The sequence below is a fragment of the Micromys minutus genome (genome assembly GCF_963924665.1).
Source record: "Micromys minutus genome assembly, chromosome: 1".
Classification (NCBI taxonomy): Eukaryota; Metazoa; Chordata; class Mammalia; order Rodentia; family Muridae; genus Micromys; species Micromys minutus.
In genome coordinates, this window is record NC_137969.1 from 230,096,805 (window position 1) to 230,114,147 (window position 17,343).

The window sequence follows — 17,343 nt, forward strand, 5'->3', positions numbered from 1 at the left end:
GGGAGGCAGGACTAGTGTCCTTCTCTAACTGGGGAGAGCCCTGAGCACCAACCGAGTCTGGCTTCTTCAGTTTGGAGATGGAGAACATGAAGCCCGTGGAGGTTAAGTGGCTTGGAATTATAGGATCTTACAGTTAGATCCTAACTGTAGCATACGGCAGTTACCCTTGCCCCACCACCCAAGGTCATGCAGCTAATTAGTATAATGGAATGTGCCTCGAATTCTACTGCCATGCCCATTCTGAAACCTTGAGAGCCGCTCACATTCATCGCAAGTTCATGAAAAGGCCACACACTGTACTATTTGAACAAGAGCTAGGTGCTCAGAATAAAATCGTCTTTACTGCTGTCCTCTGGGACCCTCACAGAAATGAGATGTTGATCCTATGAAGCAATCTTATGAACCAAAAATAAAAAAAACTTTCAAGGAAAAAAGTTGTGTCCCCTGAGCCAGCCGGGCTGAGCTAAAGGGAGACTGGTTGCCTTGTAGTCTGAGCAGCTGGAAGCCAGGAGGGAGCCAGGAGGGACTGGTGAGTGACGCCAGCCATTGGTTAAAATTCTCCTGACAGAGTGGTCCCCTTGTTCTCCCTTTGATGGGTCCGTGCTCTCAAAACTAAAACGTGGCTGTGAACATCATACCTACTCCTCCCTTTGCTTTCAGTCCTCTATTAAGAAATAACCAAGAGCAGTTTTATTATGAGCTGTGGCAGTTTGGGCGTATGTGTACAGGAAACAGCTTTCTCAGAAAGCCTCCAGCCCGCTGATCTGATGGGCTGTCACAGATTTTACTTTGGGTCCATCCCCTCCCCAAAGCTGCTTACCAGTGTCTTTGCCAGTGTCTCCTGGTTTCGTGGTGGTCATTAAGTAAGAATCCATGTTTTCAAGTATCGCTGTGTCCTTGGCTCATATCTCCCCTCGCTATACCTGGACGGTGCTCAGATCTCCAGGATCACACAGCCCTGCTGCTGGTCCTCTTGCCTCAAGTGCAAGGGGGAAGTAGGAGTCTCAGGACACTCACAGAGGACACCTCATTACTCAGGCCAGAGGGAGCCTTTATGAACTTCCGGGGGTGGGTATAGGATGTAAAAGTAGAAACAAAGCAATGGGTTAGTGAAGAAGGAAATCTTTAAAGGCTTTGGTAGAACCATAGAATCCTTAAAGTCTAGCACTGTGGAGGCTAAGTCAGGAGGAAGCCAAGTTCAAGGCCAGCCTGAGCTATATAGACAGATCTATCTCAGTACAAAACAAAACAGAAACTGAAAGCAAACAAAAGAGAATTGAAGCCAAGGTTTCTGGAAACACTGAGCAGTTGGCCTCTGACTCAGGGAGCCCTGGTTTCTTCTGGCCTCAGCGCCATATTCTTCTCTCATGCTCTGCACAGCAGTTTCCCCAGGGCTGGACTTTATCTATTCCATTAGCTTTCATCTCTGACCATCCAATGAATGAGTCTCACCACGCCCCCAGTATTTCTTTAACACATCTCCAGCCCTGCTATCGCCCACTCCTAACAAAGAATACACTGGAGGTCCAGACTCTTGGCACACTGTAGTAAGTAGCTACCCTAAAATAAGGCATATATTCTATAAAATTGTGTTTTTATCCTTATGGTTCTCTGATTGGTGATCCTGTCTGCCCATTGAGGATGTAGTTTCCTTTCAGATAAGTTGGTTAGAGGGTAAGTAAGGAACCTTTTAAAGGAAATATGGAGCAGTCGTAAAAAACATGCAGCTGCAGTAGAAGGCCAGGCGGTGGTGTGTGACGTGGGGAAGCTTGGGAAACTATCTGCCTCAGTCCTGCTGTAGCAAAGGAACTTCTTTCATGTCCGCCTCTGCTGCTGCCGAGCTGCAGAGTACAAGGTGAGCTGCATGCTCTCAGAAATCCAGCTTCTTGTTGGCTTGAATGACTTGAAGGGAGCCCAGGACCCATGAAAGTTGATGTTCATCTCAGCACAGCCCACCCGCTGCCCCTGCCAGCTCTGAGGCCTTCTTTATTTTCTGCCACTGCTTAGCCTCCAGGAGCTTGTCTGGGCTTTCCAGTTAGCCCTTCTTGTGGCTTCACCACTAGTCTCTCTCTGGGCCAGTCCTCCAGGAAGCCTGACAGTGGTGACTGGTTCCTTGGCATTTTGCTTCTATCAGTCTCCCTGTCTCATGAAGTTTGGAATATAGTAGAGCACACAGCACCAACCTGAGGGCTGCATGTGAGGTCCTAGCTCTGCAACCAGCAAGCTTTGGGGCTTCTCTGGGTCCCTGTCATCTCCACAGCAGTCACTAATCAGAGTGGATGGCAGTGGAATGGCTGTCTTGGGCTTTGCAGTATGAGCTTATGGAGGGTTTAATGTTATTTCTATAATGTTCTTTTTTTCTAGCAGAGAAAAAATATAGAACAGAATTTCTCCAGTTCCCAGCTCCTACTTAGTCTATAATTGCAGTTCAGTAAAGGTTTTTTTTTTTTTTTTTTTTTTTTTTTTTGAGTACTATAATGCTTAGCTGAAGTTCCTAAGGTACAGACTTCAAACCCTCAGCGGCTTTTCCCTGCAGCAGACACAGGCACATATTTTATGTGGTCTCGCAACTGGTTTCAGCTACAAAAACTGTTGCGTGTTCGAACTGCTTTTTCTTCCTGCTGTCTTAGAATCCTAACAACGATGTTGTTTTTAATGTTCCCAGCAGGGGGCAGACTTAATCCAGGAATGACCGTGTGATTCTCTGTCTCGTTCAGAGGACTGGGTTTATGCTCAGACAGGACTGGAATGCAGTTTTCATCTCTCAGCATGATACTTGACGATGAACTGTTCTTGCACAAACTTCATAGGATGCCACGTGACCTAGAGCCACACAGTGACAAAGTTTGGATGCTAGGGAGTTGTCACTTATCTATAAAGTAAGTGACAAAGGATAATAGTACTCTTTTTGGACACTAAACACACAGATGACCGGAGCTAGGCACTGAGGGACAGATAAGCGCTTCCTCTTTCAGAAGAGACCAGTGAGAAATCTTTTGGCTTTTCTCAGGAATTTTAGGTGTGTGTGGGGAGCTTGAAGCAGAGACTCAAATGCTCAGTTTATTACCTGATCTTGAGTGCATGGTGTAGTCATGTTTACAACAGCAGACCTTCCCTTCCCTTCAGTCTCATCATGAAGGCCATTTGGAAGGCCATATGCAGTATAATGTGGAGCCATTTTTGGAGACAGCGTTTCACTATGTCTGGCCTTGAACTCACTATGAAGACCAAGCAAGGCCTCAAACTCATAAAACTCCACCCGCCTCTGCTTCTTGAAGGCTAGCTAGGATTAAAGGTGTCCACCACCATGTCCAGCAGTTTGGAGGTTTCTATGAGGCATTTTTAACCACGAGACTAGAACACTTTGTAAGGAATGGGATTTGATGGCTTCCCTCCACGGGACGACACATTGGTAAACTGTATCCCGATGTCTCGCTGACTGATTCTCTTCTGTGAACTTGGTGCCTGCTGCAGTCTTATCTTTTTTGCGTGGACCCATGTGACTTTAGAGTCTTCTCACCTGCAGTGAGTTGCAGTTGTCCTTGTGGGCCCAAACTCTTCGCGCTGCTTCCTGGGTCAGACGTGATGGTTGTTGGGAATGTGTAGGGGATCCGGGGTCCATTTGACTTCAAGGACACTTTCCCCCATTTATCCCAGTTATGTCCCCTGCTAAACTAGGTTAACGGTGTCTAATTAACCACCGAACGTTGTCATGCCACACAAAGATGGGACCCCGGCTGTCCTCTAAGCCGTGGTACTTTATCTCCATTTACACCTCCGCTGTGTTCCATTAGGCATGAGAGACTGTTTCCACAAGGTCTGCATCAGGGCCACCTTCATTTTCCCAGTGGAAGCAGCAAAGGCTTTGTCTGGTGCCAGAGGGGACCCAGGTTGCTTTGGGGGCCTCCCCCTCAGGTCCTTGCAATGCTTGCAGTTTGCAGACATAATCACTTGCAGGTCCCTTGCATGTGGTCCTTATTTGATTATAGTAGCCTTGATGGGTCAGGCCGTCAGGACAGATAGCAGCAAGAGAGTCAGAGACATATCAGGTAATGCACACAAAGGTAGACAGACACTCATCTGAAGAATTGCCCCAGGGCAGGAGAACCCAGAGTCCCTGGGTTCCCCGTGGCTGTAGTCATGCAGTGTGGCACTGAGGTTATGCATGTCCTCAGCCAGCCCAATAAGCAAATTGGTGAGACTGGGGAAGAGAAGGTGACCTAGCTAGGTAACACCGCTGTCTCTGCCATATTACAAAGTGTGTAATAAACCCCACAAAACAAATAATCCACCAGATTGGGAGACTTGGCAAAGCTGTAGCCCTGCCATAAGTTGGAAGCATGTTTGTCCCATGGAAAATGTTAATGGGTTCCTAGCAGAGAGCACGGAAGGGGCGTATTTGCCCACGTAGAGCTACTACTATGTCTGGGTATCCTTGTCAGGCAGGGGTTAAACGCCGAGCTTTGGGGTTAGCCACCCTGGCTTGCTTTCACTCCTGCTGCTGTCCAGGTGGGAAGCAGGAAGCTGGGTTCTTTACCTCTCTTCAGCTTCTTCCATTGTTCACAGAGTAAAAGTGATAGGGGTTATTGTGGTGCATCGCGTGTGCTAAATATAAACACAGTTCCTAAGTTAAAGTGTTGGTGCCCGGTGTCCAGCAGCCCCAAAGCCAACTCTCGACTCACCTGAGAACCTTGTGGCTTCATCAAGCTGAACAGGGCAGAGAGATGCAGTTATGAAGACCAGGAGGAGACTGATTGGGGGCTGAGTGAAGACTCTGGACTCTAAAGGAAGGTGACAGGGCAGCAGTTAAGCACTTCGATCTGAGAGGCTAGTATTGGGAGTCCAGCAGCTCCTGGCCAAGTGGTTTGCAAAAGGTCACTAGAGACGGTCAGGATCCCTTCTTTTCTAGTTGCTGGCTGATGAGACACGCTTCCTTGCCGCTGGTGTGCCCCTGATACCAAGTCTGCAGGGTGGGAGCAGGGTGGGGTTATTTCCTCTAGTCCACAGGCAAAGCTGTGTTCTGCAGAAAGGTCAAAGCAGGAAGCAAGTGATGGAGAGGCCCCTCAAAAGAAACCTGGCATTTGATTAACTCTTCTAAGTGCTGGCTCAGTAAGCTCCGTGCTTTTATATTTTGCATATTGAGTGAGCATCTCTAATGGGTCTGAATTGCCTGCCCTGCCATGGTGGTGAACTCCTGGTTGGGTTATACCAACACCAGACTCTGTGAGTCTCAGGAGCAGGAGCTTTGCTATGTGAGCTGTTTGGGTTCCTGGCAATTTCTTCTTCAAGTCCAATGCAGTCCAGCCTTGTCTCTGGAATACAGTTGTGACTCTCGTAACCATTGTATAACTGTTTCTAGAAATTACTACCGGGGGTGGGGTGGCGGGACTGGCAGTTCTCCATTGAGAGAGTTTTGTATGTGATTTTGTGGCCTCCTGTGGTTAAGAGCTGCCTGTTTGGAGGATTATCTGCAGCCTTCAGTTCTTTGTTTAGGCAGGAGCAGTACAAAAGGCTATGTGAACAGGAATCCGAACAGATGTGTGGGCGTAGTGGGGATGCTGGCTTGTCGGTTAAGGCAGTGTGTCTGCAGCCCAGGGTGAAAATCAGAGAAGCAAAGTCTAGTGTCAGGCTTATTGATAACTAGCTGTGTTATGTTATACATGGCCTCAGTGCCCCGTATCCTGAGTGCCATTAGTTACCGAAGACACCTGCAGTAGCACCGTGTGGACATCTTTGGAAAGTTCTGAAAACTGTTGTGTGCGTGGCACACCTAAGGGCTACCTAAGATGCCCTTGGGGATCAAACGGATGTAATGGATCTGTGAGGCAATACTTGATATTGGATTCCTGAAGGCACACATATGTGTCCATTTGCCTTTCTATAAGGAAGACACCAGTATAATATAATGTACTTTCCACCTAGGCTGCCTTTGGCTCACACACTGATACCCACACAACTGTAGGAATCACCCTCCTGTCCCTTGGCTCCTCTAAGAAAACCAACAGCACAGACTCAGTGACTCAGAACTATTCCTGACCTTGTAGGACAGACCCCAGGGTGGCAAAGTTCAGGCTTCTGTCCCAGAGGTTGTGTTGCTGCCAAGATTTTTATTGCCATAATCCAGAAAGATGAGCATTTGTTTACAAGAACAATCAGCAGTGTGGTCCAAACCAAATTCACCTATACTCTAGAACAATGGTTCTCAGTGTTCCTAATGCTGTGACTCTTTAATATAGTTCCTCATGTTGTGGTGACCCCCAACCAGCAATAAAAAAAAAAACTATTTTTGTTGCTACTTCAGTTCCCAATAACAAAATATTAATGATAATATCATATAATGGCAGCAATAATAATACCACAAATAGCAACAACAGTTTGGCACCCTGGGTTCCCCATCCCTACATCAGCTGATCCAGAAGTCTTTCCATATCTGGTCCAGCGGCCTGTATGTCTAACAGGTTTCCTGATGGGTCTCATGTCACTGACATGTGGGGACTGCTCTCTGAGGTTAAGGCTTGGGTGCCACACAGGTCCAGATTCTCATGGAGCATCTTAGACTTACTCCTCACCAGGACCACTAATGTGTCTCTGGTCCCTCATGCTGATGAGATTGAAGATGGCTTGCTGAGCAGAGGAATCCCTGCATCCTTGTTGCTCCTGTGAGCTTAACAGCCTAGGCTGGAATAGACCCAAATGTGACCAGAGCCTTCATCATTGCAAACAGCATGCTGTCGGTTGGTAAAAGAGGCACTGTCTGCATCCCTTCAGGTTCTGCTTGCTATTGTAGTCATAGAGTTAAGGCTTTAAAAGGGCCTTACAGGGGACTGGGAATATGGCCCAGTCAGTAAAGTAACCAGCAGTGCAATCCTGAGGACCTGAGTTCTGATCCCCAGATATACATTTAAAAAAACATGTGATATGGGGCCAATAGGTGGCGGTGCCTGCCTTTGATCCTAGCACTTGAGAGACAAAGGCAGGCAGTTCTCTGAGTTTAAGCCCAGCATGGTCTATATAGTGAGTTCCAAGACAGTCAGGATGACACAGAGAAACCCCATCTGGAAAAACATAAAATCAAAACAAAACAAAAACATGATATGGGGGCTGGAGAGATGGCTCAGTGGTTAAGAGCACTGACTGCTCTTCCAGAGGTCCTGAGTTCAATTCCCAGCAACCACATGGTGGCTCACAACCATCTGTAATGAGATTTGATGTCCTCTTCTGGTGTGTCTGAAGATAGCTACAGTGTACTCATAAAATAAATAAACAAATCTTGGAAAAAAAAAACATGATATGGTCATGTATGCTTGTCACCCTGGCATGAGGCAGAGGTCCAGAGATGGCTGGCCAGCCAGTCTAGCCAGTCAGTGAGTACCGGGTTCAATGAGAGAAATCCTGTTTCAAAAGATGAGGTGTCAGGGTGTGGTGGTATGGGCCTTTAAACCCAGCATTCGGGAAGCAGATGCAAGGCAAATGAATTCCTGTGAGTTTTAGGCCAGCCTGGTCGACATAGAGAGTTACTAGTCATCTCTATGTTAAAGAGCGCAACATGGGTTGGTGGTAAAGGGGGATCTAGGGATACATCTGATGCAATCTCTGCCTCTGCTCAATATATGTATACCTGAGTGTGTACCTCTCTCCCCAACACATAGATAAACAGAGACAGACAGACACACACGCGCACACACACACACACACACACAGATGCATAGAGACACATACACACACAGATACACACAGAGACACATATGCCCAGGCACACACACAGATACTTACAGAGACACATACAGAGGCATCACTCATACACATATACACAGACACACAGAGAACCATACACAAGATACATATACAGACAGACAGATACAGATATACACATATGCACACTAAGGCACGCACACATGTGTGCAGATGCATGTACCCTTACAGTGGCTGCAAAGAAAGCATTTGGGATGTGCTGACTTGTGCCCACTTGTGCTTCTTCCAAGGTAATGTTTCAGTGTGTGAGATTCATGGGTTGTCTTAAATATTGTCTCTCTTTTTTTTTTTTCCAGATTGGGAAAGAAAGCTTCTGAAGAGATGGAAGAGTAAGTCCCCAAATTACTGTGTATCCTGTAGTAAGCTTTGCCAGTGGTGTGACCGTGGCTGTCATTGTCTCTCCAGCCTGTGTTGAGCATTGGGAAAGCAGATGGAAGCCTAGAGAGATGGCTCAGTATTTACAGGACTCCTGGGTTGGATTTGCAGCACCCACATAGCAGCTTACAGTCATCCTTACCCCACTTCTAGAGGATGGAACTGGAGCTCGCCCTCTACTGACCACCATGGAAACCAGGCACACACGGGGCACATACAAATATGCAGACAAAATACAGATAAAAATTGTAAGTTTTCCAAGAGAAATCAGTTGGTCCAGAATCAGGCCGTGGCCTGGGATCTGTGTGGTGAATTCAGAGCTTGCTTCACACTGCCTCCTCCCTGAAGGACAGCTGATATCCGTGTCACAGTCTCACCACAGGCTGTTTACTTGTCCAGGTATCAGGTTACCAGCCCAGACTTCCACTGTAATAGCACAGGTTCGCAGCTGTAATGACAGTCCACGGATGCTGTCCTTCCCCCAAGATTTACATTTGAAAGATGAAGTTAGTTAAAATTAAGGGGAGAGACTGTAGAGCAGGATCTAATGGCAGGCATTCTCACCCCTCCAGAGGTGGGGAGCATCCATGTCAGCCTGGGTACTGCCCTTGGGAATGCTGTGTTCCACGGCCAGCAACGCCGTTTGCCTGAAAAGGTTTAACCACGATTATTGAAGAAGGAGAAGTTTTATCTATTAACTGTTGTCTTAGTTGGGGTTTCTGTTGCTGTAATGAAACACCATGACCAAAAGCAAGTTAAAGAGAAAAGGGTTTATTTAGCTCACATTCCCACATCAATGAAGGAAGTCAGGACAGGAACTCAAACAGGGCAGGAACTTGGAGGCAGGAGCTGATGCAGAGGCTTTGAAGGGGTGCTGCTTACTGGCTTGCTCCTCATGGTGTGCTTGGCCTTCTTTCTTATAAAATCCAGGATCACAGCCCAGGATGGTACCACCTACAATGAGCTGGGCCCTCCCCGACCAATCACTCTTTAGGAAATGTCCCTACAGCTGGATCTTATGGAAGCATCTTCTCAAATGAGGCTCCCTCCTCCTAGCTGACTCTAGCTTGTGTCCAGTTGACATAACAGTAGTCAGGACGCGTATTAACTCTGGGCTAATACTCTTTCTTCTCTCCTGTTTCTCACAGCCGCCGCCTCAGACAGAAGAGTCAGACGGGGTCGGAGGAAGGAGAAGGTGAGTGGCCTCAGTGGAAGTCACGGTGTGGGCAGGAGACCTGGGAGCCTCCAGGGAGGCCTGGGCTTGTGCTTAAATCCTAGACAGCTACTCACACCTCTGCTTCTCCAATTGCAGCCACCAAAGCTCCCCTAAAATTCAGTCTCCTCCTCACCTCACAAGGACTCCATACTCAGTATGGGCGTCTCTGCAGTGACAGTGCTCAGCTTACCTCTGTGCAGAAAGCCAGGATGACCACTGGCTCACTTCACAGCTCTAGTGTCTGAGTACAGCCTGCCACGCACTCCTCCACCACCCCAGTGTTTACAGTGGGAGCAAGTGTGGTACCGCTCACTCTTTGGAAGCACTGCCCCTACGTGTTTTTAGCAAGTTTGTGTGTATCTACATGTGAAGAGGGAGAATTCAGTCTGTAAGACCTGGCAATCCCAAGACTGGGTGGGGTCAGAAAGAAGGCTCGTGAAATGTTCTGGGATAGCGGGTCAGATACAGGTCCCAGGCCATGCCCAGGATAGAACCTGGAGGGGGAGGGAGGACACAGAACTGAACTAATTCAAACAAGCTGCCTGAATGGATTCATGACAGGCTGAAGTTTGATAGCTGAGTTATGTTGTTGCTGAGGTCTGGAGAAGACAGCAGCCTTAGCTAGGAACCCGGAGATGGGGATGGTAATGGGGTTACCAGGCCAGTCTGGACGGGTGGGTAGGAGTGTATAGATAATAAGTCATGTCCTGCGGGCTGTTTTCCGGGTGACTTCTGTCTCCAGTTGCTTGTATATTTGTTTGTAATACCAGGAAACTTGGGTTTTGTGTAAGAAAACATTAAATCCAGGAAACATGATTTCTAGGGCTTTTTGGCAGAAACCAAATGGAAACGACAAGAAAACAGCATATCTCGTGATCCCGGGTGATTGCCCACTGACCTGTCCCCAGGCTGTTAGCCACTCTGCCTGGAGCCGCCTTCCCGCACCCTTGGAAGGGCTTCTGAAACTAGTTTCTTCACTTTTCCCCCCATTGTGGAAAATGATACATCTCAGGGAGTAACTATAAAATGTCACAGGCCAACCTTTGCAAATGCTGCACTTGCTGTGTGTGAATGCGAGGGACTGGAGGCCGTACTGGTTGCCATCAGATGTCCACCGCTTGGAGGGGCTCCACAGGCTGTCTCAAACACACCTGCCCTTAAACACATTAAGACATTGAGGCTTAGAGTTCATTTTGTAGTGTTGCAGGACTCAGAGAGACACCGGAGAATCTGCTCTTGCCCCTCAGTCAATGTCACTGTCGTTTACTACTAAATGTTCACCGTGTACCAGCCACCAAGCCAGTGCTTCTTGTTTTCTTGTTTGCTACTATTTACTTACTTACTTACTTACTTACTTATTTACTTACTTACTTACTTACTTATTTACTTACTTACTTACTTACTTATTTACTTACTTACTTATTTACTTACTTACTTATTTGGACAGCAGTTTCCATGTAGCTCAGGCTAGCCTCAAACTTCTGTTCCCCTGGCTTTAGATTCCTACATGCTGGGATGATAGCCATACAGCTTACATTTTACATACTGTGTCATGTAATTCTCAAGAACGATCAATATTCTATGGCTAGGACTCTTCCCCATGCTGTGTGACGGTGGGTATGTGTGTGTGTGTGTTGTGTGCATCATCATTTCTTGATAACTCTTTACCTTTATTTTTTAAAAGAACTGTCCTGGAATTTGTCAGTGTGATAGGCTGGCCGGTGTGCTCAGTGCCTGCTTCCCTTGCCCTGCATTGCTGGAGTTTTGGGCACATACCACCCTGCTTATAGCTTTTGATCTGGGCACCAAGGATTTTCCTGAACCTATCTCCCCTTGCCAAAGGTTTTCAATGAACTTCACTGAGTCTGTTTAAGTACAGAGAGCCTTTTAAGGTAGACTTTCCGAGTATGGCTGACAGTTCCGTCCTGTGAACATCTGTTACAGTGAGCATACATCTCCCACCTCAGCTCATCCCTACTCTGCCTCTGGCCTCAACAACTATTGGTGCTTTTTTTTTTTTTTCCACAATAAAAGAATTTCATTCTGGAGAATAAATGAAAGCACATGTACTCATTTTACCCCAGTTTACATAATTAGAAGCATGAACATCCTGCCCCCCCTAAAATCTCATTATGATTCCAACATTGGTCCAGGCTGTTACATGTGTTGTTAGTATCTTCCATTATATGGATATACCACAGTGTATTAACCTGCTAGATGAACACTTGGATTGCTCATTGTCCCCGTTTTTGAAAACAGGCAAGCTTAAGTCAGAGAGGAGTAACCTTGCCCAAGGTCACACAACTAGTAAATGGTGGCAGCAGGATTTTGAGGCTGACCTTTGACTTCAGAGCTCTTATTTTCAGCCTTTGTGAGGAATGTCTCAGGTGTGCTGGCATCTTTACCACAGACTGCTTACAGTGTTTGACAGGTGCTTGTCAGGTTTCTCCAAGAAAGGATAGAAGAGAGAGGCCTGTTTTCAGATAATAGCTCTAGTTTGTGAAGGTTTCTCCTTCACAAACCTGGCACTTGAAACTTGAGGTTTTGACATGGGGGCCTGAAACAAACTCCTTTCTTGTGAGAGAGCACCCCACCTCCCCAACCCCTGCAGGAGAGACACCTACATCCGACAGTCCATTCAGTTCTGTTTGTGGCCTTAATGGAAAGTCAGCTCATACGTCACACTTCACACTCGGCTTAGTCCATTTCGTTGAATGAGAATGTTTGGAACCCATTATGCACTAAGAATCATATGTTGCATGTAACTAGTTTCTAGAATTACTTTGCTCAGAGAATTACTTGATTGGCTAGTAAAGGCTGCTCCTTTGAACTTAAGAGTATCCAATGGGTCCCCTGGAATGATTCCTCCGTCATTAATGGCCACACAGTCAATGATATTAAACAGCCTTTTGAACTTCTAAGGAGACCCACTGGCTTCCTTGATAAAACCTCATCCAGGTTCTTAGGGGAGCAAGGACTGTTATCACATGGGAAGGGCTCATCACACCTGGCAGGGATGGGTCACTGGTGGTCATCCCAAAGGGAGAAGAGCAGAGCCCAAATCTCTCATTCTGTCTGCTCTCCTGCCGCCAGCCTCGGGGCTTAGGTTTATGGGGGAAAGCCAATAGGGTTTCATCCCGTGGCCCTGGGGCCTATCTTCCCAAGGTGCTAGAGATGGTGGCAACAAAGGCAGTCCCAGGATTGTAGGAGTGTCTGATCCAGGGAGAAGACACTCCCACTGCTTCCCTGTATGTTTCCCATGGAACATGCTCAGGAGCCTTGTCTTACTAGCTACAGTCTCGGGGACTTCACAGAAAGAGCACATGACACTCACTCTGTCTGCCACCTGGAGGAGGAAGGAGGGTGATATCTTCCCAACAATGCCTTCCCCTTCTTTAAAAAAAGAAGAAGAAAGGAACTTTGATGATTTCAGAATAGAAACAGAGTGAGTGACATTTATAATGGGCTTGGGCATCTGCTGGTGAGACAAAAGACGTGACCTGGGACTGTTTGCAAGACCATGGCTAGGCTGTGAGCTCAGATGGATACAGAGGCCAGACAGAGAATACAAGCACATGTAACAACCGGAGGTCACAGCATTGGAGCTTGTGATGAGTGCAGAGAGTACAGCTTGAAAGATTTCAAATTATATCCCAACAGAAGACAGACAGACTAAGGATGTATTTCTGATTGTAAAATGTCCATATATCCTGTAAGCTTCAGTCCCCAGCATGAGAAAATTAAATACGAAATTAAAAATGACACTCTCGGGCTTGTGGTGCTGGAGCTTGTTGCCCAGGGCTGTAAGTGTTCTAAGCAGTCTGTCTGTCACCAAGCTAGGCTCCCATACCCCAAGAAAGAATTTTAAAACATTGTGTAAGAACACTTGTGCAAGTTGGATTAGGTCTTTGGGAACTGATTTGCAAATCCTCTACAAGACCAAGGACGGCTCTATCTACCCTAAAGGAAAGCAGACTCTTGTGGGGAAGCAAAACAGAAGATGTAAGAACAAAAACACAGCAGGGATTATGTATCTATGGCAGACTGGGGGGTGGCCCGGCTACATGTTCGTGTGCACACTTAGATGTGTGTGGGCTGAAGCACTTCAGGAAGTAGGGAGAACTTGGCCCAGGTCATGAAGGGTGAATAGGACTCGAAGAAAGGACCTAGTGTAAGGAGAGACTGCAGGTGGAGAAGGGTTGGTGTACTCAGTCAGGACCCTGGTTTGCAGAGCTAGGCCTGATACTTGTCCTTTCCAACTACATACTGCCTTAAATGATGTCCTGGAGATTTGTGGTTATCTTTCTAAGCTGCTGGTCCCAGCTTGAAGCACTTCACTGACCCTACACACAGTGATTGGACAAGTGGGAGGCTGGATTATAGAAAACATCCGGAGAGTAATGGGCAGCCAGAGCACCATGTGACCTTTGTGGGCGGGGGAGGGAAAAGTCTTCTCTGTTTAGATGAGCATCCTTCAATGGCAGAGCCATGTACTCTTTTAATATACATTTCAAGTTAGTATATGGGTTTCATTTAGGGATTTTTACACATGTGTTGTATACTTAGGTCTTTTATGCCTGTTCCCTGTGACTTCCTGGTGTCCCTCTTCCCATCAAATAGCGTTCCCTCCTGCTTTCTTGTCATATGTGCCCTGTTAATCTCTTCTCCTCCTCTTCCCTTAAGGTCTCCCCTTCTCCTTTCATATCATAGACACACACACTCACTCACACACACACACTCACACACATACACACTCACACACATGCATACATGCACACACAGTATATGTACATTTAAATCTAGAGACTATGTATAAGAGAATATGCAGTATTTAACTATGTTTCTGGGTCTGGCCTGTTGCACGGTGTGATGGTCTTCAGTTGCACCCCTTTCCTCTGAAGGTCACCATTTCACCTTCCTTTCTGGGGTACTAAAATTCCCCTGTGTGACCACATTTCTTCTTCCACCTGCATATGGACAGCTAGGCCGATTCCATTTCTTAGTGATGGAGAGTAGAGCAGAAGGAGGCATGGTCTCCATGGTGCATGGACTCATGTCCTTCCAGCATATTCCTGGGAGTGGTCCAGCTAAGTCATGGTAGCTCTGTTTCTAGTGTTTGAGGAACCAGACTGATTCCCACAGTGGCTCCTCCCTAATGTCTCCTCCCATCTCTCTCCCCTCCAGCAGTGCTGGTGTCCTCTCTCCACGGTCTTGGCATTGATCGTTACTGGTTTTCTTGATGATGCTTATTCTGACTAGGGTGAGGGGGACTCTCAAAGAAGTTCAAATGGCTAAGGATGTTGAACACTTTATCAAGTATTTATTTGTATTTCTTTTTTTTAGAACTTTCTATCCAGTTCATGGACCCATTTATCAGTTGGAGGGATTTGGTGTTTAATGTTTGAAGTTCTCTATATGTGCCACATTTAAATTCCTTAAAATCATCCACTGATACATAGTTGCCAGGGATTTTCTTCTTCCATTCTGTAGGCTTCTTTTTTTCCCTCTCTCTAGTGGTTATTTCTTTTGCTATTTGTAATTTTCTATTATATCCCATTTTTATTATTTTTTATTTTTATGTATATGAGTGTTCTATCTGCAGATATACCCATTCTAGAAGAGGGCATCAGACCCCATTACAGATGGCTGTAAACCACCATGTGGTTGCTGGGATTTGAACTCAGGACCTCTGGAAGAGTAGCCAGTGCTCTTAACCACTGAGCCATCTCTCTAGCCCCGATCGTTCATTCTTAAAGTCATGGTTTTGTCCTGTTGTAAAGCCATTGGCTGTCTGTCACTGGAAGGTCATGTGGCATTTGAAAAGAAATATCATCTCTGGAATAGCATTGAACTCAGTCTCTGAGAGTAATGTTGGACAAGCCACTCACTGAATCATTGACTTGGCCACCATTTGTACAATACTCTGCTGAGTGGCTGGCCTCCAGGGTATAGCAAGGAGAGAGATACTCACTGTCTCTGCCGTCAAGGCAGCTTATAGCTTATCAGGGGACAGGAGCAGAAGGCCTTATCATGCAACTGAATAAGTAGGAACACACATTGACTCAGTCCCTTGAAAGAGGAGAGCAAGTGGCATTAGGAAAATAGAAACCTAACTTGAACTGGGTGACAGAAGGGAAGGACAGTACAAAGAAGTGACGCCAAGCATCAGCTGATAGTAGAGCAGAAGTTGCCAGGGAAGGGCAGTGTGGGTGGGAGATCAGAGTAGGAAATGACAGGTAGAAAGATGGATTCCCCTTCTACCCTTTTCTAGCCCTACATGGTCTCTGTCAGCCCTAAAACTCACCCAGTAGTACAAGGCAAGCCCGAGGTAGCTTATGAGGCTGTAAAAGACATCAAGAGGTCGCACAGATATGGAGAAGGGAAAAGCGTATTCAGGGAAACTGGGGAGAAACCTCCATTGACAAAGGACTCTTTTTATCAGCACCCACATGAAAACCCTGGGTACTGCGGTGTGTGCCTACAACCCCAACACTGGGGAAGTAGAAACAAGAGCCATCCCTGGGGTGCTTGCTACCCAGCGTAACCAAACTTGAAGCTTCAATTTCAATGAAAGACCCTGTCTCAACAAATAAGGTGGTGAGCAATTGAGGAAGACACCTCATGTCTCTAGCCATGACGTGCAAGCACACATGTGAACGTGCATACACATATGCAAAGAATATTCAGGCTAAAACTGTCTCTGGATATACTACTGGACATAGATTCTATTTTCAAGTCATTTATGTCCAACCAAAATGCAAGTTAGAAAACCATCCATGAGCCTCCCTAACCAAGCCTTTGAGAATGGAAAGTCCTTGAAAATGGGAGCTCAGTAAAAGGAGCCACTGTATTAAAGCATTATCTTCTTGCATCCGGCAGGACCATGTCTGGCACTATGACTCCCTCTCATAGCAGCCCCAGGCTGTGGGTGCACCTCGGCCCCTCTGGGGAGAGCTGTCTCTTTCACATCCTGAGGTCCAGTTTTGACAGAAGTGAAATGCCTTAAACCTAGGAATAATAAATCCTTCTGGCCAACCAAAAAAGTGTTTAATTCTTAAAGGACAAGCTGAGTCGAGCCACTTCTAGCCAGGGGCGACTAGGGACTTAATTCTTCAAGTGTAGCAATCTGGATGATCTGAGAGCTTTGAGTTTAAGGGTAATTGCTCAATTTTCTATCCATGTCAACAGGGAAAATAGGTAAAAGTGGCTGAACACAGCTACGCAATGAGGCTGGAAGAGATGCGAGGTGAGCACTGTCAGCGGAATTGGAAACGCGCTATCTCTAGAGGGCTATCTCTGTGCTCTGACTCCTGCTCCCCAGTCATCTCTGGGCTTTTCTGCCTCTCTTTAGTGATGCCTCATTCCTGCTTAACCCTTCTGCCACATCCCGCATCCCTCCTGCAAACAGCAGAGTCACTTTGAGCTTGAACGAAGAAAAAGAAGAATTGGAAAGACTTCTTTAAGAACAGATAAGATGGAGCCCCGATGCCTTAACCTCCCATGCTTAGTGAGAACAGTTTTCATGTGTTGCCTGCCTTCTCGAAGCTTCGTGCAGCCGTGGCATTTCCTAGGTGCCTCCCAAGCCTGGTTGCTTTGTGTTCATAATTTTAGTTAAGCAATAATAATTACCACTGGTTAGAAGTGCATTATGTCACCTTCCCGGCTTCAGCAGGTAACTGAAGCCAGCACTCGAAGGTTGTGGGCCAAGAGCCAGGCTATCCTCCCTTTGGCCTTACTTTGTTTACAGGACATTGGGTAAGAATTTTGAAACAGAAACCAATCCTACAGGAAAGAGCATTGATAATAAAGTTTGTGTCCACCACAGGGCTAACTGTGAGGCTGATGGTGTGGTTCTGACTATGTGGTGCTGACTGTGAGGCTGATGGTGTGGTTCTGACTATGTGGTGCTGACTGTGAGGCTGATGGTGTGGTTCTGACTATGTGGTGCTGACTGACTGTGTGAAGCTGCTGTGTGGGCTCACCAAGGTGAATTGCAGCTT

General features: G+C 46.6%; 1 protein-coding gene across 1 annotated transcript in view; it reads left to right on the forward strand.

The window, feature by feature from the left end:
* IFT43 (intraflagellar transport 43) overlaps window positions 1–17,343 on the forward strand; it is a 71,459-nt gene that overhangs the window by 41,588 nt on the left and 12,528 nt on the right. The window contains exons 4-5 of the mRNA XM_080917949.1: window positions 8,049–8,081; window positions 9,276–9,322. Of these exons, the coding sequence (XP_080774075.1) occupies window positions 8,049–8,081; window positions 9,276–9,322 (80 nt within the window). The remainder of the gene's footprint in view (window positions 1–8,048; window positions 8,082–9,275; window positions 9,323–17,343) is intronic.